This window comes from Cervus elaphus, chromosome 1 (assembly GCF_910594005.1).
Source record: "Cervus elaphus chromosome 1, mCerEla1.1, whole genome shotgun sequence".
Taxonomy (NCBI): Eukaryota; Metazoa; Chordata; class Mammalia; order Artiodactyla; family Cervidae; genus Cervus; species Cervus elaphus.
The window spans coordinates 89,487,076-89,512,531 of record NC_057815.1 but is presented as its reverse complement, the minus strand read 5'-3'; the positions used below and the strand labels follow the sequence as shown (position 1 = coordinate 89,512,531).

Here is a 25,456-nt window from a genome sequence, read left to right as displayed (position 1 = left end):
GCACATAAACAGATACCCAAGAAGCTCCAAAAGTTTGAGGAAAGGTTCCTATCTAAAAAATATACCAAAAATAACTCACAGAAAAAAATAAATTTGAAAGAAAAAAATGCAGAAGACATACACATAAGCAAGAAAACAAACCAAACCAAAGCACAGAACAACAACAAAATAAGAAAAGAAATACCACAATTACTAACCTCAGAAAGTAACAATCTAGAGGGGTGGGAAGAGGAGGGAGATGGGAGGGAGGTCAAGAGGGAGGGGACATATGTATACCTATGGTCGATTCATGCTGATACTTGACAGGAAACAACAAAATTCTGTAAAGCAATTATCCTTCAAATAAAAAAAATATATATCAGAAAGACAAGTTAAAATCTTATATTCATGAAACCAGGAAAAAATGAATAGAAAATTAAAATATAATAGTAGATATTTGTAGCATTCAATAGGATTGGAAAGGTCAAACATAGTCACATAAAATATAATAAACCAAAAAATATGGGAAAGAAGAAAGAAAGGTAAGAAAATTAGAGCATGAATCCATAAGGTCCAATGTCTGAGTAACAACGGTTCCAGAGATAGACATGAGAAAATGCCAAACGTAAATTCAAGAAAACATCTCAGAACTGAAGGATGTAAATTTCCACATTGAAAGGGCCTCAAGAAATGAATGAAAGATCAACACCAATGGATATCTTTATGAAATATAACAAATACGAATGGCATTCAATTTCTCAACAGCAATATGGGAAACTAAAAAATAAGGGATAAATGCCTCTAAAAGTCTAAGGCAAAATTATCTCCAACATAGAATTTTATAGCTACACAAATTATGAATCAAGTGTGAAGGTAGTACAGAGATATTTTCAAAGATACAAGATACTCTAAGTTTTATTTTGCATGCAAACTTTCTCAGAAAGCTACTAGAGGATACAACCTAAGAAAAAGAAAGAGTATTTGGGGAAAAAGGAAAACAAAGGCTTTAGGTCATATCACTTGAGAGAGACAAGTAATATTCATGATAGGGATAAGGATTTAGAGAGCAACTGGGTCAGGTGGGAGCAGGAGGGCCAATCAGGTAAAGGAGTACCCCAGGAGCGTTATCTTGAAGAAAATAAATTGAAATTTAGAGAATACCTGATGTGTCTGAATCAGCTCAGAGGAGATTAGCCTTTTGGTTGGAGAGTTGGGGCAGAAACTAGAGACAAGTTCATAGAAAATCAACCAAACAAAAGACAAGGCAATGATTAACTCTGGGCGGGGGGGAACCTATGAAAAAAGGGGAAATGTAATCATAGTATACTTCATGACTAATGTATACATACTATTTTCTTAGTGATGATAAACACTGAATATTGACTTAACCAAAAATCATAATTTTATTGCAAGGCTAGGAGGAAGGGAAGTGAAGAGGATATAAAAGCGCTAAATCCATCACAGGCAGTCATTAGACAATATCCACAACTGAAAAATCAAGAAGAGCAGTGTAAGCATGTCATTTTAAGACATGCAGCAAAATAGCAAAAGACATGGTGAAAAAGTCTGTAAGTAGTCTCCTCTGAGGAGGGGGATTTAGAGGTGAGAATTTCTGAGGTATGGTATTGCTGTTTTAAAGCTTTTATAAATCCACTTGGCTGATAAAATTCTGTAGCTAATAAACATCAAATCAAATAATTTTTGTTCTTTTGGATTTTTCCCTCTTTACCCATTATCTGTAACACCTTGTTTTCCTAAAAGTTATTCAGTTGTTTCATCTAATTATTACTTTGCAATATTTTTGTAGTTTTTCCTTTTAGAATTTACATAGTCAGCTTTGTTCCTATTTATGTTTTTTGTTGCTTCTTTTTTCAAAGGGTTTATTTATTCTCAGGTGGCACAGTGGTAAAGAATGTGCCTGCTAATGCTGGAGATGCGGGTTCGATCCCTGGGTGGGTAAGATCCCCTGGATGGCAACCCACTTCAGTGGGTCTTCTTGCTTGGAAAATTCCATGAACAGAGGAGCCTGGTGGGCTCATCCATGGGGTCACAACTGAGCATGCACACACTACTGTGCATTTATACATCTTTACTTCAAATGTCTTAATGCTGCTCAGAATTCTTGTACTTGTTCCTAGTCAAGCGATCTGTCTTCCTTCCTACAGCAGCTTGTTTCTTCTTTTCCACAGTAATACTAATTTTCTTTGTCTCCTATGCCTTTTACTTTCGTCTCCCTAACTCTCGGGAGATAACCTTGAATCTTCCTTCAGAGACAAAGACGAGGTGGGTGGCCATATAAAGAACATCGACTCTCAGCTGCACTTCAGCTCTGTCCTTCACCAACGTTACTTTCTGTCTCCGTCATTCAAAAGCAATTATTCTCTGTAGAGTCAGGGTTTCTTTCTTTTTCTTTTTTATTGATACATAATTGACATAACACATAGTGTGACATAACACACTATTAAAATAACACTGTATTTTAATAGTTTCAGGTATACAACATGATGATTGGATATCTGTGTATGTTATGAAATGGTCACCAGAGTAAGTCTGGTTAACATCCGTCAGTCACCACACAGCTACAATTTTTTTCTTGTGATGAGAATTTTTAAGACCTACTCTCTCAGCAATTTTCAAATATACAATACCGTATGATTAACTATAGTCACCATGTCGTGCATTACATCCCCAGGGATTATTTATTGTATTACTAGATATTTGTACTTTTTCCCACTTTTACATATTTCACCCACCCTCCACCTCTTTGGTATGTATGAGTCTAGGGTTTTTTTTTAATACATTAAATATTACATACATACTAGTGAGATCATACAGTATTTGTCTTTAACTTCCTTCACTTAAAAGAATGCCTTCAACATCCATCTACACTGTTGCGAGCGTCAGGACTTTCTTCTTTTTTATACTGAATAATATTCTTGTAGAGCTGTTTTAAAACCACGTTAGCACATGAATTCACACTTGGGATCTCCTGCTAATTGCAAAAAATCTTACCTATAACTTGCTTCTGTTGTTCAATCACTCAGTCATGGCCGACTCTTGGTGCCTCTGTGGGCTGCAGCACGCCAGGCTTCCCTGTCCTTCACCATCTCCCTGAGTTTGCTCACACTCATGTCCGTCGAGTCGGTGATGCCATCCAGCCATCTCATCCTCTGTTGCCCCTTCTCCTCCTGCCCCGAATCTTTCCCAGCAGCAGAGTCTTTTCCAATGAGTTGGCTCTTCACATCAGGTGGCCAAAGTACTGGAGCTTCAGCTTTAGCATCAGTCCTTGCAATGAATATTCAGGGTTGATTTCCTTTAGGATTGATTCGTATGATCTTCTTGCTGTCCAAGGGACTCTCAAGGGTCTTCTCCAACACCACAATTTGAAAGCATCAATTCTTTGGCACTCAGCCTTCTTTATGGTCCAACGCTCACATCTATACATGACTACTGGGAAAACCACAGCTTTGACTACATGGACCTTTGTTGGCAAAGTGATGTCTCTGCTTTTCAATGTATTGTCTAGGTTTGTCATAGCTTTTCTTCCAAGGAGCAAGCATCTTATAAATTCATGACTGCAGTCTTGGTCTGCAGTGGTTTTGGAGCCCAAAAAAATAAAACCTGCCACCGTTTCCAATTTTTCTATTTGCCATAAAGTGATGGGACCAGATGCCATGATCTTAGTTTTTTAAATGCTAAGTTTTAAGCCAGCTTTTTTACTCTCCTCTTTCACCTTCATCAAAAGGTTCTTTAGTTCCTCTTCGATTTCTGCCATTAGAGTGGTATCTACTGCATATCTGAGGTTGTTGATATTTCTCCTGGCAATCTTGATTCCAGCTTGTGATTCATCCAGCCCAGCATTTCACATGATATACTCTGCATATAAGTTAAATAAGCAGGGTGACAGTATGCAGCCTTGACCTCCTCCTTTCCCAATTTTGAACTAATCTGTGTTCCATGTTTGGTTCTAACTGTTGCTTCTTGACCTGCATACAGTTTTCTCATGATGCAGGTAAGGTGGTCTGGTATTCCTATCTCTTTAAAGAGTTTTCCACAGTTTGTTGTGATCCACAAAGTCAAAAGTTTTTGAGTAGTCAATAAAGCAGAAGTAGATATTTTTCTGGAATTCCCTTGTTTTTTCTATGATCCAATGGATGTTGGCAATTTGATCTCTGGTTCCTCTGCCTTTTTTAAATCCAGCTTGTATATCTGGAAGCTCTTGGTTCACCTACTATTGAAGCATAGCTTTAAGGATTTTGAGCATTACCTTGCAAACATGTGAAAGTTGCTTTTAAATGTAATAAAATGTTTTTTCCATACTAAACATAACAATAAAAGTGATATTATACTATGTTTTATAAATGTATAATTAAACATTTACTCATATTTTAGGTCAATAAATATTATTTTGGGGGCTTCCCAGGTGATACAGTGATAAAGAATCCCCTGCCAATGCAAGAGACACAGAGATGCAGGTTCGATCCCCGGGTTGGAAAGATCCCCAGGGTAGAAAGTGACAACCCACTTGAGCATTCTGGCCTGGAAAATCCTGTGGACAGAGGAGCCTGGTGGGCTACAGTCCGTGGGGTCACAAAGAGTCAGATACAACTGAGCACATGCACACACACAAACATTTTTTAGGTATCAAATATTTTCAAAAATTTCAAAACCGTTTATAGATTAGGCACAATGCCTGTAGTGCCTAATGAACAAACATGGCCCTGATTCCCACCTCCAAAAACAAGCTTGCACCTCTGCCCTTGATCCTGGAATGTTCTCCCACCTCTTCTAAAAAAGTCTTGCATCATTTAATCATCTTATTCGCTTGGATCATCCCTCTCTTCTCTACAATGGCTCCCTTTCCTTCAGCCTGTAAACATACTCAAGACTCTAAAAACTTCAAAACAACAATAAACTCTCCCCTACCCTTGCTACCACCCCCTGTCCACCTTCCCCAGTCCACCAAACTTCTGGAAACAAGTCTACCCTACCTATTGTCTCAAATCCCTCACCCTTCCCATTTACAAGCAAGCCTGGCTGGCATCCTGCCACACTGCTCCACTGAAACTTCTCACCTAATGCCACTAACAATCCCTCTTGCAGCTCTTATCTTATTTGACCTCTTGGAGGCAACTGATAGCACTGAACACTCCCTCCCTCTTGAAACTCACTCCTCCCCCAGTTTCTGTGTCCCCACATTTTCCTCGTCCTTCTAAATCTCTTACTCTCAGCCTAGGAAGTCAAATATAATATCTTTATTTATTGTAAAACTAGCTCACTGGAGACAAGATTTAAGTATCTACCGTGGATCTAACTCCCCACTCAAAAAATTTTTATTTGGAAGCAAAGTAAGCCCCAACAGAGAGCAAGCAACACAATAAGGAAGAACTAAAACCCTAACAATTACATGTGCTCACTGAAGAGTAGAAAGGAACTATTCTGATTAGTTGGAAATATTTACAAAGGACAGAGAAGTAATCCAAGAGAAATGACAGGAGACACAGAGTTACGAAAGAAAAAAATAATAAAAAGGAAGCAACCAGCTCAGTAGTAGCTTAAGGTAAAAGAGTGGAGAACAGGGACAAGCAATAAAATACACTGTACTTGAAGAGGCAGACGTAGGGAAGGAAAAGTCACACACCCACTGGAACGTCTGTGCTCCCCTCTGAATAAGGGCAAGCAGCTACTAACGATGCACATACCAGGCAAGGGAGGTTCTTGTTTGCACTCCGAGGAGGAGTGCAAAATATGTGCTCCTATTCTTCTTACACACGATGTCTGGTTGGACTTCCCAAGCTCCTCTGCAATTAGCAGGGGTCTTATATTATAAAGTGGGCTTCCCTGGGAGCTCAGGCAGTAAAGCGTCTGCCTGCAATGCAGGAGACCTGGGTTCGATCCCTGGGTCGGGAAGATCCCCTGGAGAAGGAAATGGCAACCCACTCCAGTATTCTTGCCTGGAGAATTCCATGGACAGAGCCTGGTAGGCTACAGTCCACGGGATCGCAAAATAACGTCAGACACGACTGAGTGACTTCACTTCGCATGCCATCTGCAAACAGTATATTATAAAGTACTCACCTATGAAATGTGAGCACAAGTGATGTTCGCAACTTCTACCTTCCTTGCTTAAAAGGTGTTTGCCCTGGACTCATTCCTTCCCCTTTTCCTTTTTACGACAGAGTCATCCTCAGAAACCATGGATTTCAAATGGCATGGCTACCCTGCTAGGCTGAAATCCTGCGATGGCTTCCTACAGCAGATTCTGCCTTCTGTACCCTCGACCTAGGTTAAGGGAGAGAGAAATAAAGTTCTCTCCTGTGTAAGTCATTAGCCCCGGAGGGGGCGGTTGCTCAACCATCACCCTGAGATCAGTGGCACGCAATCATGTAAAGTACAGAACCTCAGGATCCTCACCAGCTTACTGACCCAGTAGGAAATATCAGTCTGGAGAGAGAGGACTTTTGAGCAACAGGGGACGTTCTTGTCATTAATCAACAGCTACCAGTCAGATTTAACTAACACTGATTGAGCGGCACCTACACCACTAAATTTGGAATCAGAAGAACTAGAATCAAATCTTAGCTCCACCTACTGCTATCTACATGAACGTTGGAAATTTTACTTAAGCTCTCTGAGTTCCTGTTTCCTAACATACACCCTCATGAGTAAATGTCATAACACATCTACAGTACAAATGTCTAGAATAATGACACCATGTCATCAAGAAAATGTTAAACTATGTTCTATCATATACCAGGGAATCTGGGGAATATATCATATATTCTGTACACATTTCTGTTAAAATATTAAGTTCTAATCCTTAAATACTTATGAACTAAATAAGAAAGCAGGCCTTGAGAAATCAGACCTAAAAGCAAAGTAGCTGACAACACAGGCTCTAGAGTTAGATAAACTTCATTCAAGCTTCACCTCCACATTTACTAGCTGAGTGACCTTGGGCAAGTTACATAACCTAAATTTCAGTTTCCTCATGGAAAAGTGAGTCAGGCTGGTACCTACCTCACGAATATCTTATAAGGACTGATTCTAGTCCTCCTGGATATGAGAAATGACCTCAGCTGGCATACCAAGAACATCTGTTTGAATATATTTCCCACTTAAAGATAGTATTTGGGAGGCTGGGCTTAGAAGCTGGAATATTATCTCTGTATTTAAAAATGTAAGACAGATAATCTCTGCTGAGGGTTTAGAATTTAAATGAAATAGCGTTTCCCATTGTGTGTCATCTAATAGAAAATGAAATCTGGGAAGTGAGGTTATCCAAATGTCAGTGTACTTGGAAACAGAAGATGAAAATTACATTGAAAATTACATTATTTTCAAGAGGGTCGTCTCAGGTTTTGTTGCCTAAAACCTTATGCAAATACCAACAAAAATGGAAGCAGAGATGTCAGTGAAATTTTGTCATTTAAAAAATACAAAGTCTTTTCCGGTATCCCTTCTCCTCTAAAGATAACAACCAACGCTATTTTTATTACTTGGCTTAGTTTAAGACCTTTCCAGTTAGGGAACTCAATGTTAGGTCCTTCAACAACAATTATTTTCTCTTAAACTACTAAGAAATATGATAAGAAAAGTTCACAAAGTAAGACAAATCAATCACTTCTTTTCACTGTAAGTTTGTTTCTTCTTTAGAAACATGAGATCAAAACCAAATATTTACTGGAAGAACAAAGGTCAAAACAGTCACTACCTATGCTCAGACACGGCAACAAAGATTAGCAAGACTCCAAAGACTATTTGCAGGCATAACCTTGAAAAGAAAAAAGGCAGGGCCATGCTTCCTGAAGACCTAACTTATTTTCTTCCACCACCACATGGCAGAGGGATATATGCAATATTCTCTACCACACCAACCCTTGAAGGCAAGGCAAAAGGCTGACGGCACATGTTAAGACTTTGTAAGTGAATCATGTGTTTAAATATCAGGTTTGGTGGTCTATAGACTATCAAGAAAGATAATTTTAGGTCTCATTAAATAGTTTACTATAAGATAACTGACATATATTAATTAATTCATCCTCTCAACCCGGTATGAGGTAGCTTTTATCAACTCCTTGTGTTGGGGAAATTTGATCAAGGAGAGTAATAATGGTATTTTCTGTTTACAAAATACCTTTCTTATAAAGAGTTCTACATGTTTATCGTCTCAATCTTCTAACATTCCAGTGAGGTAGGTGGTAATATTACCTTTTCCTTTCTTATAGGTAAAATGCTAGGGTTCAAGGGGCTTAATGACTTACTCACTTGGTAGCCTGTACTTCAGCCACTAACGAGAACATACTGCATGGGATTAACACTAGACTGTGGGCTCAAGTCTGAACTGCACATAATTCAAAAGTGTCAATCTTCGAGTTTTCTCTACAGTCATCTTTCAATGTGTCACATTCCAAGAAAGACTGGGGTCATGCTTGTAGTTTAAGCTCATGTGCTTACTGTTCATAAAGCTCATTATCATTTCTCTACATTGGACTATTCAAGTTTTGTCGAAATGCCTAAAAGCGAAATTATTTTTTTGTTTACTGTCTGTGCACTAGCATTATAAATGATGTCATCAGGAATCTGCAAAATGCTTAGACAAAGCTGCAGGGCCAATAAAAGCAATTCACTTGGGGAAGAGTGTGTTTCTGCTTCTCCCCCTCTACCCCCACCCTCCCCCCTCCCCCCTTTTTTTTTGAAGTAGGCGTCACACAAAAAGATGACTCATTAAGCCCAAAAGAGTTGACTATGCCATGTAAGGGCTTCTTATGCAGCCCTCCACAAAGAGACCTGAGTGGCAGCATAAGGCCTCCTCTTCTGTGCATTTTCCTCCAGGCAGAATGTGCATTTGTGTGGCTACATACACAATTATAATCTCCCCTGAAAAGCAATTCCTTCCATATGACAGGCTGAACAGTGGCCTGAGTGCTGGCCTCATGTTGCCTGTGCCGTTGACATGCTGAAATACCAGACACGTTTAATCTCTCCTTTCTGAAAAAAAAAAAAAAAAAAAACTGTGATGGGACAGAAGAAGCGAAGCTGGAAAGAACTCCACACAGAGAGAAAGGGGGCCAGCCCAGGCGCCCAAACTCACTTTCTCATGGGCTGAGCTGCTTTGTGCGTTGCCTACTTACGTGTCAGTTTCCAGGACTTTAGGGCATGTGAACCATGGAGCCGAGTGGTTCTGGCAGCCTCTCCATTTGACAAGCAGAGCCAGAGACATGCGGCCTTCTGGTACATTTCACATTCAAAAGTGTTATTGTTTCAAGCATGCCTATTTTAAAATATATAATTTTCCCATTTAGGGCACATGTTGTATGTAAGTTGGCCACAGGAGGAGTTCTGCCACATGATTGAAAAAAAAAAAAAAAAAAGGCAATGGCTCTTATACAGCCCTTTTCTTGCCAGATACCTCTGTTTACTGGGGGCCGGGGGGTGGCGAGGGGGGCGCTATTCCAGGTGAGAGAAGTCTGAATTTCACAAACACCTGATGTGAAGGCCAGGGCACAAACAGATTTCTGTCTGAGATTATAGAAACTGAAGCCTGTGTTTTATCACAATTACCTGTAATCTCAGGGCCAGATAATGGTATTAGCAAGACCTTGGGCTACACAATAGGACAGCTGGAAAAAGGCTCTTACTCTCTCTAAAGAACAGTGCTTTCAAAAAGCTAATTCAATGAAGAAAAAGAAAGGGCTCGGAAAGTGCCTTCTCAAACAATATTTACTTTTACTGGGTTCCTGCTAATCAAACACAACTTAGTCAAAAGCTTTTATGAAAAATACATTGGATGATTTCAGCTGTAATTACTTTGTTTAAAGAGAAGTGCTTAAGAGAAAACATAGCTAATGGGATCAGTAATTTGGTAAGTTCAGATGTGTTTGGGAAAACCCCTCCTCTCTTTGATAAATCATTAAAATTCTGCTCAGATAAAATGTGTTTTGACTTGAAATTCCAATCATAGGATGAGCTATTTCCTAAGGCCCGTAGGGAAGCAGTGCAAGGGCATCCCAACACAGAGCACCCAGCGATTAGCTGACAAGGGTAATTCCAGGCTTAATCAAAGCATATTACTCTGCCCAACTGAAAACGGGATCTCAAGGAGATGCCTCAAAATGGTATAAAATTTCCTTTCTTCATAAGAAACCATTTGAAAAAAGGAGCTGAATCTTACTGTTGTGGAATCAAAACCAAGAAATTATATTTACTCATTTAGCAAACACGGTATACACGCAAGTAATGGTGATCCCCAACTTTTAGACAGCATTCAGAGCAAAGATTTTAATCAGTTATCCTTTGGTTGTCAGAGGAAGAAGGGAAAAAAGCCTAGTGTCTCTCGCACAGCAGGAATTCAATAACTATTTTCTGAACTGGATTCCTTTCTTTCATTTGAGAAAAAAAAAATTATTTTGCTACTTAAAGCAGTGTGCATATGTGGTAAGTCGCTTGAGTTGTGACCGACTCTTTGCGACCCCATGGACTGCAGCCCGCCAGGCTCCTCTCCCCATGGGATTCTCCAGACAAGAATACTGAAGTGGGTTGCCATGCCCTCCTCCGGGCGATCTTCCTGACCCAGGGATTGAACACGAGTCTCTTACATCTTCTGCATTGGCAGGAGGGGTCTTACCACTAGCAACCACCTGGGAAGCCCACATAAAGCACACTGTTCATTTAACGACTGTGCATTGAACTTGGGCCAAGCACTGTGCTAGATTTTGGAGATACTGAGAGAATAAGTCTGCCCTTATGCTTACATTCTAGTAAGAAACAGACAATAACAAGATATATGAATAGATTAATAAGATAATTGTGATAAGCACTAAGAAGGATATAAACTGGAAGATGAACCAGAGATAAGTTAATGGATCATCTATCTCTTCTGAAGTCTTTTTTATTACTTTTTAAAACTTTGATTACTTAGCTTCCTAAAATTCACTCATTTAGCAAATGTGGCATTTATAACAAAAAATAGTGATCTCCAACTTTTAGACAGCATTTAGAGGGAAGATTTTAAAATTACCTGAATATATAAATGATAGGCAAAGTAAAAAATTTATGGAACTATACTTAATCCCTAGAATAACACTGACATCACCTGTAGTCAGTTACCCGTAAGGAGAAACAGAGGTGGGTAATGGTCAACAAACAGTATGCCTTAGAACTCACTGGCTCTCCCCTGACAACCTCCATTCCCCATCCCTAACCCTCTCCAACAGAAACACTGATTACATTTATTAAGTAGCTTACAGAATCCTCAGAAAGATGAAAGAAACAGAGTCTAGGCTGAACTTCCAGGAACAACTCCCAGAGGCACACCCCAGAACTGGGCCACCTAGGGAACTGCTGCCCCTGTGATGGCAATTTCTTTTTTGCTTTTGGATGAATCCTGATAAGCAAACTTACTTTTGTTTGAATATGATTAGTGAACCTTCCAAACCCAACCCTATGCTAGAGCCAATCCAACCCATTTCTGTTTACGTCAACAGAAATACTCATAGGACTTAAGGGTGCTTGGGCTGTTGCAGAAAGGAAAACAAATAAATATTATAGATGTTATGCTGACTTCCTAAATCTCTGGATACTATTCATAGGTTTACAATATATGAAGCTGGTCACTTAAAAACAGTAAGGCACATGTCCACAAAATCATCTCTTTCGTTTCTTCTTCCCCCTTTCTCCTTCCTTTCTTCTCTTCCTAATTCTTCCTTCCTTCCCTTCTTTCTTTCTTGCTCCCTGAATAGCTTCTCTATATAAAGCAAAGCATGAATATAACGTGCCGCTCCCTACAGGAAACTTACGCCATACACGGGAGATGGGATCTAAGTGCTAAAACAGACTGAGTGAACTCTATGTAGGCAGGGGTCTCGGCTCTTTCCCAGTTTCAGTTCAGTTCAGTCGTGTCTGAGTCTTTGAGACCCCGTGGACTGCAGCACACCAGGCTTACCTGTCCCTCACCAACTCCCGGAGCTTGCTCAAACTCATGTCCATTGAGTCACTGATGCCATGCAACCATCCCCTTCTCCTCCTGCCCTTGATCTTTCCCAGTCGGCACTTATTACACTGTTACTTTGTGTTACAGTCATTTATGAATATTACCTTCAGGATTTTGTGAAAATATGCATTACTGTTTTTAAGTGACCAGCTTTATTATTATAAACCTAGTTTCCAAAGATTTAGGGAATCAGTGTAACACTTATAGTATTTATTCCTTTTCCCTTCTGCAACAACCCAAGCTCTCTAAAATCATATAAGTATTTCAGCTGACTTACTGTAAATGGCAATGTTTCCTAGCATGAGGCTGGGTTTGGGAGGTTCACTGATTATATTCCAACAAAATTACATTTGCTTATCAAGACTCATCCAAAAGCAAAAAGAGAAACTATGTCTGGCAATAAGACAAGTTGATATCAGCAAATGCAGAAAAATAAAACAAGATTAGTAACACTTAAGAATCTTCAACATAGAAACAGTCATATGTCAGAACCTCTGCCAAGGCTTGAAGAAATCTTAACCTCATGAATGAAAGGGACTGTATCAGTGACTACTGGAGGCTGTCTTAGTCCAGGGACTCTGAGAAGCAGACAAGAAGACAGGATCAGACATGCAAGAGATTTAGGGGATGAAAAGCCCATGAGGGAAAATGTGGAGGGAGCTGGAAGAGACTCGGAGAGGTGACAGACACATTGCAGGGCTGACCCGCGCAGAGAAGAGGGTGAGAGTGTTAGACTGCGGTGCAGTGGGAGTCCTCAAGCCAAAGGCACCATCAGAGGAGTCACACTTCTCGTAAAAGTGGGTCTGTCCGCCTCACCCAGTCGTCTGCTGGGAGCAGCCTGCGGGAAGTGTGACCTCAGCGTGAATAAGGTGTTGGACTGAGAGCTGGAGTTGAGTTAACTATCTTCCCCTCCCATACCAGGCGATCTGAGAGGCACAGTTTCATGGCTACCAGAGATGCATTGTGCATCTTAGGTTGCTTCAGCCGTGTCCGGCTCTGTGTGACCCATTGCCACAGATGTATTACATATTTTTATTAAAAAAATAGGAATAATAATAGCAGCTAATATCTACTGAGCACTTACCTAGATGCTCTAGAAGAAAAGATATCTTACTCATCTTTGTATATCCTCTTTTCACAATGTATCAGCCAGGTATTGCTCTAAAAGCTTACATGCATGAGGTAAGTATTATTATTATCTATATTTTGCAGATAAGGCATCTAAGGCACAGAGAGGTTGAGTAACTTCCTCAAGGTCACACAGCTACACCAAGTACATAGATTACTGTCACTCAAGCTCCCCTAAATGGTTTATTTTTAGATGTTATCTTCTTTACCGCCTGCCTTTGAGAGATGAGCCCAGTGAAAGAAGGAACTTGAATTTTACTATTTGACCCATCCTGATTCCTAGGATGCCCCCTCCTGGCAGAAATGTTAAATTAAGCCCTTGAAAAAGAAAAAAAAGAAAAAAGAAAAATTAAGCCCTTGGAGTCATCTGAACTTAACTCCATGCAACCATGGAATGCAGGTCCGTGCGATAACTGTAGCCTCATTTTCCGAGTTATTCAAGGTATTCATAGCACAGAGTTTAACAATGCGGACTCTGAAATCAGATTGCTGGATTAGAATCCTGCCTCCAGGACTCTCTAACTAGTTATTTAATGCCTTGGTGCTGCAGTTTCCTCATATATGAAATGGAGATAAAAACCGAAACTATCTTCATGTGCATTAATGTATGTGAAGTACATAGAATGTCACCTGGTACATATTAAGTACTTAATAAGTCAGTTATTGTTGTAGCTGCTCACACTTGGGGGACCCTAAGGTCAGATTATTCATGTTCCATGGGTGGCTCAGACGGTAAAGAGTTTGCCCACAATGCAGAAGACCGGGGTTCAATGCCTGGGTGGGGAAGATCCCCTGGAGAAAGAAATGGAAACCCATTCCAGTATTCTTGCCTGGAGAACCCCATGAACAGAGGAGCGTAGTGGGCTACAGTCCACAGGGCCGCAAAGAGTTGGACACTGAGCAACTAACAACTTTCACTTTTATGTAACACACAGGTATGTATAAGGTGTCTATATCGTGAAAGGCAGGTATACAAGGATGAGTAAGGTACAATTTCTGTTCTCAGGACACTTATTTGCAACTGATGAACTGTTTAAGAACTCCCGTCTTAAAAGGGAAGCAAGGATCACACCCTTTACAGGCAGCAGCTATTTTGGTTTATTTTTATCTCTGGGTTTGAACTGTGATGTTGGAGAAGACTCTTGAGAGTCCCTTGGACTGCAAGGAGATCCAACCAGTCCATCCTAAAGAAGATCAGTCCTGAGTGTTCACTGGAAGGACTGATGTTGAAGCTGAAACTCCAATACTTTGGCCACCTGATGTGAAGAGCTGATTCATTTGAAAAGACCCTGATGCTGGAAAAGATTGAAGGCAGGAGGAGAAGGGGACAACAGAGGGTGAGATGGTTGGATGGCATCACCAACTCAATGGACATGAGTTTGGGTAAACTCCGGGAGTTGGTGATGGGACAGGGAAGCCTGGCGTGCTGTGGGTCGATGGGGTCGGTTCTCGAAGAGTCACGACTGAGCTCCTGAGTGACTGAACTAAACTGAACTGAAGAGAGGGAAAAACAGGCATGGAATCCCATAAACCTGGATCTGAATCTGGCTTTTATGTATCACCACCTTGTGTGACTTTCTACAAATCAATTAGCCTTTCTAAGACTCAGTTTTCTTATTTGTAGAATAAAGAGATCTTAATAACTACTAAATAGGACTAATAATTATTGTTGTTCAGTTGCTAAGTTGTGTTCAACTTTCTGTGACCCCACGGACTACAGCACGCCAGGCTTCCCTGTCCTTCACAATCTCCTTGAATTTGTTCAAGCTCACATCCATTAAGTTGGTGATGCCATCCAACCACCTCATCCTCTGTCACCCACTTCTCCTCCTGCCCTCAATCTTTCTCAGCTTCAGGGTCTTTCCCAATGAGTCGGCTCTTTGCATCAGGTGGCCAAAGTATTGGAACTTCAGCTTCATTATCGGTCCTTCCAATGAATATTCAGAGTTTATTTCCTTTAGGATTGACTGGTTTGATCTCCTTGCTGTCCAAGGGACTCTCAAGAGTCTTCTCCAGCACCACAATTTGAAAGAATCAGTTCTTCAGTGCTCAGCTTTCTTTATGGTCCAACTCTCACATCTATCTACACATGACTACTGGAAAAATCATAACTTTGACTATATGGACCTTTGTCAGCAAAGTGATGTCTCTGTTTTTTAATATGCTGCCTAGATTTATCATAGCTTTTCTTCCAAGAATCAAGGGTCTTTTAATTTCATGACTGCAGTTACCATCTGCAATGATTTTGGAGCCCAAGGATATAAAATCTGCCACCTTTTCCACTTTTTCCCCATCAATTTGCCATGAAGTGATGGGACCAGATGCTACAATCTTAGCTTTTCGAATGCTGAGTTTTAAGCTAGATTTTCACTCTCCTCTTTCACCCTCATCAAGAAGCTCTTTGGTTCCTCTTCACTTTCTGCCCTTGAGCAGGGCATGGCAACCCACTCCAGTATTCTTGCCTGGAGAATCTCCATGGACAGAGGAGCCTGGTTGCACAGGGCAACACGATTGAGTAACTAAGCCCACACACACACACATATCTGCATGTCTGAGGCTGTTGATATTTCTCCTGGCAATCTCGATTCCAGCTTGTGATTCATCCAGCCTGGCATTTTGCACGATGTACTCTGCATATAAGCTAAATAAGCAGTGTGACAATATACAACCTTGAAGTCTTCCATTCCCAATTTTGAACTAGTCTGTTGCTCCATGTCCGGTTCTAACTGTTGTTTCTTGACCTGCATACAGATTTCTCATGAGGCAGGTAAGGTGGTCTGGTATTCCTACCTCTTTAAGAATTTCCCACAGTTTGTTGTGATCCACACAGTCAAAGGCTTTAGAGTAGTCAATGAAGCAAAAGTAGTATTTAGCTGGAACTCCCTTGGTTTTTTCTATGATCCAGGGGATGCTGGCAATTTGACCTCTGGTTCCTCTGTCTTTTCTAAATCCAGCTTGTACATCTGGAAATTCTTGGTTCATGTACTGTTGAAGCCTAGCTTAAAGGATTTTGAGCACGACCTTGCTAGCATGTAAAATGAGCACATTTGTATGGTAGTTTGAACATTCTTTGGCATTGCCTTTCTTTGGGATTGGAATGAAAACTGACCTTTTCCAGTTCTGTGGCCACTGCTGAGTTTTCCAAATTTGCTGGCATATTGAGTGCAGCACTTTAACAGCATCATCTTTTAGGATTTAAAATAACTCAGCTGGAATTCCATCACCTCCACTAGCTTTGTTTGTAGTAATGCTTCCTAAGGTCCACTTGACTTCACACTCCAGAATGTCTGGCTCTAGATGAGTGACCACACCATTGTGGTTATCTGGGTCACTGAGACCATTTTTGTATAGTTCTGTGTACTTTTGACATCTCTTCTTAATCTCTTCTGCTTCTGTTAGGTCCTTGCCATTTCCTCCTCCTTTATTGTTCCTATCTTTGCATGAAATGTTCCCTTGGTATCTCCAATTTTCTTGAAGAGATGCTAGTCTTTCCCATTTTATTGTTTTCCTCTATTTCTTCACATTGTCCACTTAAGAAGGTTTTCTGATCTCTCCTTGCTCTTCTCTGGAACTCTGCATTCAGTTGGGTGTATCCTTCCCTTTCTCCTTTGCCTGATACTAATACCTCGTATGACGGTTGTGAAGATTAAACGAGTTAAGGCACACTGTTGAGCATAAATGAAGTGTTCAAAAACTACAGCTTCAAAATAACTGTGGGGGTTGGCGGTGGGCGGGAGGATCAAGAGGGAGGGGATATATGTACACTTATAGCTGATGGCAACCCACTCCAGTGTTCTTGCCTGGAGAATCCCAGGGACGGGGGGAGCCTGGTGGGCTGCCGTCTATGGGGTCGCACAGAGTTGGACACGACTGACGCGACTTAGCAGCATAGCTGATTCACGTAGCTGTACCGCAGAAACCAATGAGACATTGTAAATAATTATCCTCCAATTAAAAAAAACAAAAAAACTATCCAGGGACTTCCCTGACAGTCCAGTGGTTAGGACTTCACCTTCCAAAGTGGGGGGGTGTGGGTTCAATCCCTAGTTGGGGAGCCAAGATCCCATATGTCTCACAGCCAAAAAACCAACACATAAAACAGAAGCAATGTTGTAACAAACTCAAAAAAGAAAAAAAAAAAAGATCCACACTAAAAAAAAACAAAAACAAAAAAAACCTCTCCAATTTATTATGATTCCTCTATAAGTACAGCCTGCAAAGGAGAAAGACCCACGTCTGATTTCCTGGAGTTACCTATCATGCTGATCCACTACCAACCTTAGTGAGAACAAGCACTTTCCATAGAAACAGAAGAGGTAAATAGGAACATGAGTGAAAGCAAGCACCTCCCCAGTTTAGGTGGGGTAAGATAATAAACTTCACACCCTCTTGCTTATACTCAGGTCAGCACGTAGGGAGTGTGTTTTGCAAACCTGGGACCAGAACAGGCCGCCCTTCGGCTCTAGAGAACTCTCCACACCCAACCAGATACACAGACACACCTCAGCCTCTGGCAGAAGCTTCCAATAAGTAGCTTTCATGAAGCTGGAACTCTTTCAAGGGCTCTATATTTATTTCATCTCTTTTCCAGATTCTCCTCTCTCTATTTATGCCTGGGCATTAACACAATTTCTATCACTCCATTCTGATGACTGCAGGCATGAACATCACAGAGCTGATTCTGTAATGATGATCTTAAGATACTAAAGCCATTCCAGGCCATGATTACAGGTTCCGAACCCACCAAGTCAGCAGGGAATGGATCAGTTTACCGAACATGATGAAAGATTCTTTTCTTCGCTAGTAGTGAAAAAGGCAAATAGAAGCCCTGGCTAACAGGTAGAAAGGAAAATCTATAGATATTCACTGAATAGGTATCCCTGTAATTTGTACATAATACTAAAAAGAGGTTTCCGTTTACACTTACCAAGGGATGTTGAACTTTCACTTTTCCCATGCACTGAATACCTAGAGCTTTCCCATCTCCCCAATTTTCTTTTTTCTGTATGCATTTTCTTCTCCAGTTCTATACACGTGACTTTATAATTTGTAAAAACAAAAAAAAAAAAAAAAAAAAAGAAGAAGAAAAGGAGAAGAGCCAAACCAAGTCAAACAAAACCTCCACAAGTATTTAAATTTTCAAACCAGAAACTATTTCATTAAATTAATCTATAAGGGATGATTTTCAGTGGTTGTTAAATGGAGGATGAATGCTTCAAAACAGCAACAGCATGCCTCTAAAAGAGACCAAACTGAAAGGGCAGGGTTGCTCTCAACTAAAGACAAATGCATTTCAGCAGAGTTGTATGGTTTGAGCAACCATGAGGAAGGCAGTGAGTAGCATGACCCTGCTTAGGCAGTATGAACGTCCAGACCGAGACTGGGACACGGACACTCAAACATGCAACAGAAACTGAAAGAGCTTCAGTAATCCAGGGTTCAATAATTAGGTAAGTGGTTGGATGCTGAAGTTTTTTCGGCCAAACTGAAACTTTGATTCTGTTTATAGATTCATTATCAACAATGCCATTGACTTAGTCTCCCTGAAAAAAAAAAAAAGCCACTTATGGAAGGACCATCAGCTCCTACTCACCAAAGAACCAGTAATATTAACTATGTCAAGCCTTTGAGGCAAATATCCAAGGAACTGAACAATGAACTAGGCTTTTCAAATATTTCATAGACTCATTGGTAAAAAGTCGCTCAGTCGTGTCCGACTCTTTTCGACCCCATGGACTGTAGCCTACCAGGCTCTTCCTCCATGAGATTTTCCAGGCAAGAATACTGGAGTGGGTTGCCATTTCCTCCTCATAGACTCATTAGTACTGAGTAAATAAGATAAAAAACATAAAATTTTTAGAAAGAGTCTAGGCATTGCTAGGCATTAATATTATTCATTGGATGCAAAAGTATCTGTGATTTAACCATGCTCTTTAGGTATATATGAGTGAGTGAAATTGCTCAGTTGTGTCTGACTCTTTGAGATCCCATGCCATAGCCCACCAGGCTCCTCTGTCCGTGGAATTTTCCAGGCAAGAACAATGGAGTGGGTTACCATTTCCTTCTCCAATTAGGAGAATTAAGTATATATATTCCTTTCAAAAACCACATATACCCCTTAACCTTGGTGAAAAGAGTCCTAACTTCATAAGAGAAATGCATATCAAATCTACCCATATCAAATCAACTAACCAGTTGAAAATACCTGATGGTTTGAGTTGGATATATTTTGCTGGAAAGACCATAGGGAAACAGACATTCTCCTACATTGCTAACAGCAGTGTAAAATGGTCCAACCCCTGTGAAACATGATTTAGCAATGTCTATCAATATTTAAAATGCATATATCTCTGACCCACCAATTTTACTTTGTGGTTTTCTTTGCAGATATACTAGTAATGGCACAAAATTACAGGTTATCCAGTGGGGCATTTTCAGTAATGGCCTTCTCTGGTGGCTCAGACAGTAAAGAATCTGCCTGCAATGCGGGAGACTTGGGTTTGATCCTTGAGTCGGGAAGATCTCCTGGCTACCCACTCTAGTATTCTTGCCTGGAGAATCCCATGGACAGAAGCGCCTGGCCAGCTACAGTCCACAGGGTCGCAAAGAGTTGGACATGACTGAGCGACTAACACACACATTTTCAATAATAGCAAAAGGCTAAAAACAACATGTGTACCAACCGAGAACTAGTCAAATAAATTATTTCAATACTATGTAGCTAAACAAGTTCTTAGAAGAATGAGAAAGCTCTCACTGATACAGAAATCACTCTTGAGATATATAGAAAGAAAAAAATACATTATCTCTTATATACATAATAAACTAAACTCTGGAAGGTCACACAAGAAACCAGCCACAGTAGTTACTAGTAGTGGGCTGAGGACAGATGGAAACTGGCAGATGAGGGGAAAAGGGCTGGAAGAGACTTTTCCTTATAAACTTCTTATATTTTTTAATCTACTTTCCATATGACAAATTCAGAAATTTAAACTGGAATTGTTTTTCATTAAAAAAAATGTGTACAGTATCCATATATCCATACAATTGAATATTATTCAGTTATAAAAAGAAATGAGCTATCAAGCCTGGAAAAGATGTGGAGGAACCTAAAATGCATTATTGCTTAGTGAAAAAAGCCAGTCTGAAAAGGTTATATACTCTGCGACTCCACTGTATGATATTTTGAATAAGTAAGACTTTAGAGAGAGTAAAAAGGTCAATGGTTGCCAATGGTTGGGGGACAGGGGAAAGGATGAACAGACAGGGGGTGAAGCTACTCTGCACAATACTATAACAGGGGATATATGACACTATGCATTTGTCAAAACCCATAAAACTACTGACACAGAGTGAACCCTAAGGCAAACTGTGGATCTTAGTTAATAATAACGTATCAATATTGGTCCATCAATTGTAACAAATGTACTATACTAATAGATGTCAGATGTTAATAACAGGAAACTGACAAGGAGTACATGGGAACACTATAATATTTGCTTAATTTCCTGTAAACTTAAAATTTCTTTAAAAATAAAGTCTATTAATGTTTTAAAGGGCTTCCCTGGTGGCTCAGTGGTAAAGAATCTACCTGCCAATGGAGGAGACCTGGGTTCGATCTCTGGGTCTGGAACATCCCCTGGACAAGGAAATGGCAACCCACTCCAGTATTCTTGCCTGGGAAACCTCATGGACAGAGGAGCCTGGCCAGCTACAGTCCATGGGGTTGCAAGAGAGTTGGACACGACTTAGCGACTAAACAACGTTTTAAAACATGTGTCCTTACACGTACGCATACACACACACACACATCCTTTTCTCATCCACACTGAAGGTGTTAATTAAGTGTGAATAACGTATTACAGCCGCAGCCCTACTGATCAAGAACTCAAGCTCAGGAGTGGGCAAATAAGGTTCTGATCCAGGCCATACCATTTCCTAGCGGTGCGGCTTTGTGTAAATTATCTCTTCAGCCTCAGTTTCTCCGTCTGCAAAATGGAAGGAAAACCGTTTCCTCCCAGGGCTGTTACGAAGATTCAATAAAGAATGCATGTAAAATGCTTAGCATAGTGCCTAACGTAAAAGAAAAACTCCAAAGTGTTAGTTGCCGCCGTGACGGTTATCTGACGGCTCACGGAATGACTGAGGTGGCACTTCAAGATTCCAAGGTTACTCCACTAGCAGCAAGTCAGTAACACCCCCAAAGCCCCCCACCTCCGCCAATTCTCAACTCCAACATAGCCCACTGTGAGCACAATCCACACTGCCTGAGCTCCAGCGGGTACACTTCAGCATTCTTTATTCCCCAGATGTTGTTTTCCTCCTCGCTGGGCCTTACACCTTCAGGCCCCTGGATCAGCGCCCCCTCCCCGCCCCTCCCTAGCCCACCCCACCCATTCACACTCAGATCCCGCCCCATCCTCCTCCCCAGACTCTGGCCTAATGCGTCTGCATTTCTTTCCTTCCCCAAAGCTGAAGGAAGCGCCTACCCAGATACTCGTAATCCGGTAGGGCTAGGCGCTCCGGACTCAGCATCCTTTGATCAGGGTGGCTTCAGAGCTCCAGCTCTTCGGCTTCCGGAACCTAGGTCTCCCGGCTCTCTCGGTTGCCATGGCACCCACGCGGCGGGAGAGGCAGGAGGCGGAGGGGGTGCCACGCAAACAGTTTCCGTATCGCAACTCCAAGCTGGCCGTACCAGTTCCGGGAGCAGTCGCCTCGCAGCGGTCTTCGTTTCTTTGGACTCCCTTTCTTGAGGCGATGGTTTTAGACGAATTTGAGGTGCAGAGTTCCCTTGAAACCATCATATTTCCCGGTGTGGAAAACTCATTGCCAACCCTCCATATACCCTCAATTTCTGAATTTCATAACTCTTCCTGCTTTATACAACTGTTATCATAATAGTTGGAAATGGCAACCCACTTTAATACTCTTGCCTAGAAAATCCCATGGACGGAGGAGCCTGGTGCAGGCTACTGTCCATGGGGCCACAAAGAGTCGGACACGACTGCGCGACTGACTTGACTTCACTTTACTTCATCATAATAGTAGCCTTGATGGTTTAGTCGCTAAGTTGTGTCCTACTCTCATAGACTGTAGCCCATCTGACTCCTCTGTCCATGGAATTCTCCAGGCAAGAAGACTGGAGTGGGTTGCCATTTTCTCCTCCAGGGGATCTTCCCGACCCAGGGATTGAACTCAAGTCTCCTGCATTGCTGGCAGAGTCCAACATAGCAGGCAGATTCTTTACCAACTGACCTACCAGGGAAGCCCCACGATAGTAGCTCCCACCCCTAAATCCCCATAAACATTTAATATCCCATTATCTTTTTTTTTTTTTTGGTGGCTTCCCTGGTGGCTCAGACTGTAAAACCTCTGCTTGCAATGCGGGAGACCGGGGTTTGATCCCTGGGTCTGATCCCTGGGTCTAGAAGATCCCCTGGAGAAGGAAATGGCATCCCACTCCAGTACTCTTGCCTGGAAAATCCCATGGATGGAGGAACCTGGTAGGTGTAGTCCATGGGGTCACAAAGAGTCAGACAGGACTGAGCGACTTCACTTTCTTTCTATTTTCATCTGATTATTTACCATCTTAAATTATTACAAAGTGCTTTCACGTGCCCATATCTTGGCTGCTCCTTGAAGTCAGAGATGTCTTTGCTTGTGACAAGACTGGGCATCCAGAAGGTGCTCATTAAATCCTCTATGACTTAATGGACATTTCCTCTCAAACGCCTCTTTATCTTTATAGCCCCTCCTTCTACGTCTGTCTCTTACTATTTGATATCCTTCCCAGATGTCTTTTTTTTTCCTATGAAGACACTCCACATCTTGGGGGAATGGGATGCACAAACAAGGACACCTATTGGATTTTTCCCCCTCATATTCCTAGCTGCTCACTTTTCCTTTAAGAAGGTAGAGAACTCCTTGGTTTTCAAGTTCCCAGATATTCACATACAGTATTTGTCTTTTAGCCCCTCTCCACACCCAGCAAGGCGTTAGCATTGTGCAGCCCTTGTGATAGTTCTAACGCAGTAGAAAAAGCGAGTCTGTCCTCACATTTTTAGTTAGCTCTCCCCCGCACAAGGTGAGGTTTTGCGGACAGAAAGAAAACAAAAATCATTCTTTCAAAGGAATGACTGGGAAACCAGTAGACCACCTACACTGGGAGGAAGAGGAAAGAGGAGGCTCTCTTTGTGTTCTGAGTGGTCTATTCTTAGCCTCCTCCAGCAGAAGCATCAAACCTCCTAATTCTCCCTTTCCCTTAAAATTGTGTATGTCTCATTTCTAGGCTCCTGTGAGTCACTCTGAGTTTAGATGTGGTAAGGATAAAGGGACAGAGCCAAACTCAGGGCCACATTTATTATCTCGAGGTAATAAATTTGCTAATTTGGTATTTGATGTGAAGTTCTGCAAATTTGATTTGAAAAAATTTTGCCTTCTTCCTCCACCTGTGCCTCCCACCGCCCTGCCCCACGCTGCCCCCCGACCCCATGCACCTTGAGGGTATGGGAGTTTCATAACTTTAACACCTGTGGCTTTTTACTGTATTATTAATTTAGTAATAGGATGGTAATTATTAAGGATTGCAATTTCATTTTATTTCCAAGCAACCTGAAGCTATTCACAGGTCATTTCATTTGTCCTCATAAAAACTTTCTAAAGCAGGGCCCCCTTTTCTAAGTAGGGAAACGGAGGACTGTGTCAGGAAAATGACTTGTCTAGCGTCATCCAGCCAGTCAGTGGGAGAGCTGGAACTGGATCTCAGCGATCTCAGCCTCCAGGATAGTGGTCTGACCGCTAAACCACATAGCCTCTTTTTTTAGGGTTTGTTGGCTTGACGTTTATTTATTTATTTTCCCCTTGGCTCTGCCCTGCCAGCAACTGGGAGCTCCCAGATAAAAGAAGAGAATTTCGAGTTCAGTCTGAACATTTGACATCCCCTCATTTGTGGGGCATTATCCTGGGATTTGGAGGGTGCTGCTCTTGGGGTCGGTGCGGTGGAGCTGGGAACCAGCCCCAAGAATATAGCTTTGTTTGGGCATTAACCCATTTGCGGTTATAATAATGATAAGTTTCAGCACCAGTGGCGCCCGACTGTTAATGACTCAAAGAGAGCTAAATAAGAACAAGATGTCATCTCTGGAGCAATTTGTAGGTTTTTCCTACAGCTCCATCCCTTCCATAAAAATCCTAAGGGCCTTTATATTTAAAGTCGGTCTTCCACTCTTAATGTCTGAAACAGTCTATTGAGGCGGAAGACTTAGAAAAGGGCAGGTGGTCGCTAGGCTAAGCCTTCAAGAAACTTTGAGGTTGCACAGAAATAGCAGGTAGCCTTTAAATGGTGGTGGAAGTACTGCTTACATTTTTCCCCTTTCTACTCTTCTTTATCCTTAAAATTATCTATAATAGGCATACATTGTAACCTGAAAACAAACAATAACTGAGTGGTTTGAAAATCTTTAAAATGTTTTTAAGCAGAGGTGATGACCTTTCATAGAGAGTTTGTTTTTCCCCAGAAGCAGCCATTCTTTTTAGATTTCTTTTTCTGCCATATATTACATGAATATGTTTTGGCAACCCATCAGTGGCAAAGGAAGTTTTCTAGTGAAACCTTTACAACATCAGATCTTAAGGAAAGGAAAAATACACAAGAATTGTTAGAGTCAAGTGTATTTCTGTGAACCCATTGAATGTTAAAAAAAAAAAAAAAGAAAAGAAACATCTCAGCCTTCAATTAGATGGGCTTTTCAGGTTCTTCAATTATCATTACATACTTCTGAAATTTTTACCCATACAAATAATCATCAAGGTAAACCAATAAATCAGAAATCTACTCTACAATCCTGAATATAAGCAAATGATATGAAATTGATCTAAACATAGAGAGGACTTGAGACAGTCAGTACTGCAGCATAAAGAATGGAAACATCAAACTCAATAGAAAAAATGCCCATGAGAGAGGATATGTTGAGACATCAATTTATCAGATTATAATTTCTAATTATAAAGCGAAAATGAACAGACATCTCTGGCTCTGCAGAGGATCTGTGGAGAGATGGATAGGGAAGAAAATCCTCCTTGGAACTGAAAACCACAGAAAAGCAAACATAAACGTACCAAATAGTTTTAAACCTCAAGGAGACAATAGAAAGAAAAAAACACAGTCTGAATTATTGCTACAAAACAGGTTCAAGAAACTAGGACAAGCTTTTATCAACTCATCAAGCAGAAAGATGCTAAAGGCGAAGCAGCTACTAAGAAATGCAGGTCATGAAATTCATGCTGAGCTACTAGGCTCTTCTTCAAAGACTTATCTTCCATAAGAGAAAAGCAAAAACTAAGTGTGGTGCCACTGCA

General features: G+C 41.0%; 1 protein-coding gene across 4 annotated transcripts in view; it reads right to left on the bottom strand.

Annotated features, from left to right (window-relative positions):
- Nucleotides 1-21,755, bottom strand: part of C1H11orf49 (chromosome 1 C11orf49 homolog) — a 202,860-nt gene extending 181,105 nt beyond the window's left edge. The window contains exon 1 of one of the 4 annotated variants that reach the window (XM_043910986.1): nt 21,589-21,755. In XM_043910986.1, the coding sequence (XP_043766921.1) occupies nt 21,589-21,634 (46 nt within the window). In that variant the 5' untranslated portion in view covers nt 21,635-21,755. The remainder of the gene's footprint in view (nt 1-21,588) is intronic. The other 3 variants (XM_043910996.1, XM_043910964.1, XM_043910977.1) reach the window with 3 other exon arrangements.
- Nucleotides 21,756-25,456: the final 3,701 nt, after the last annotated feature.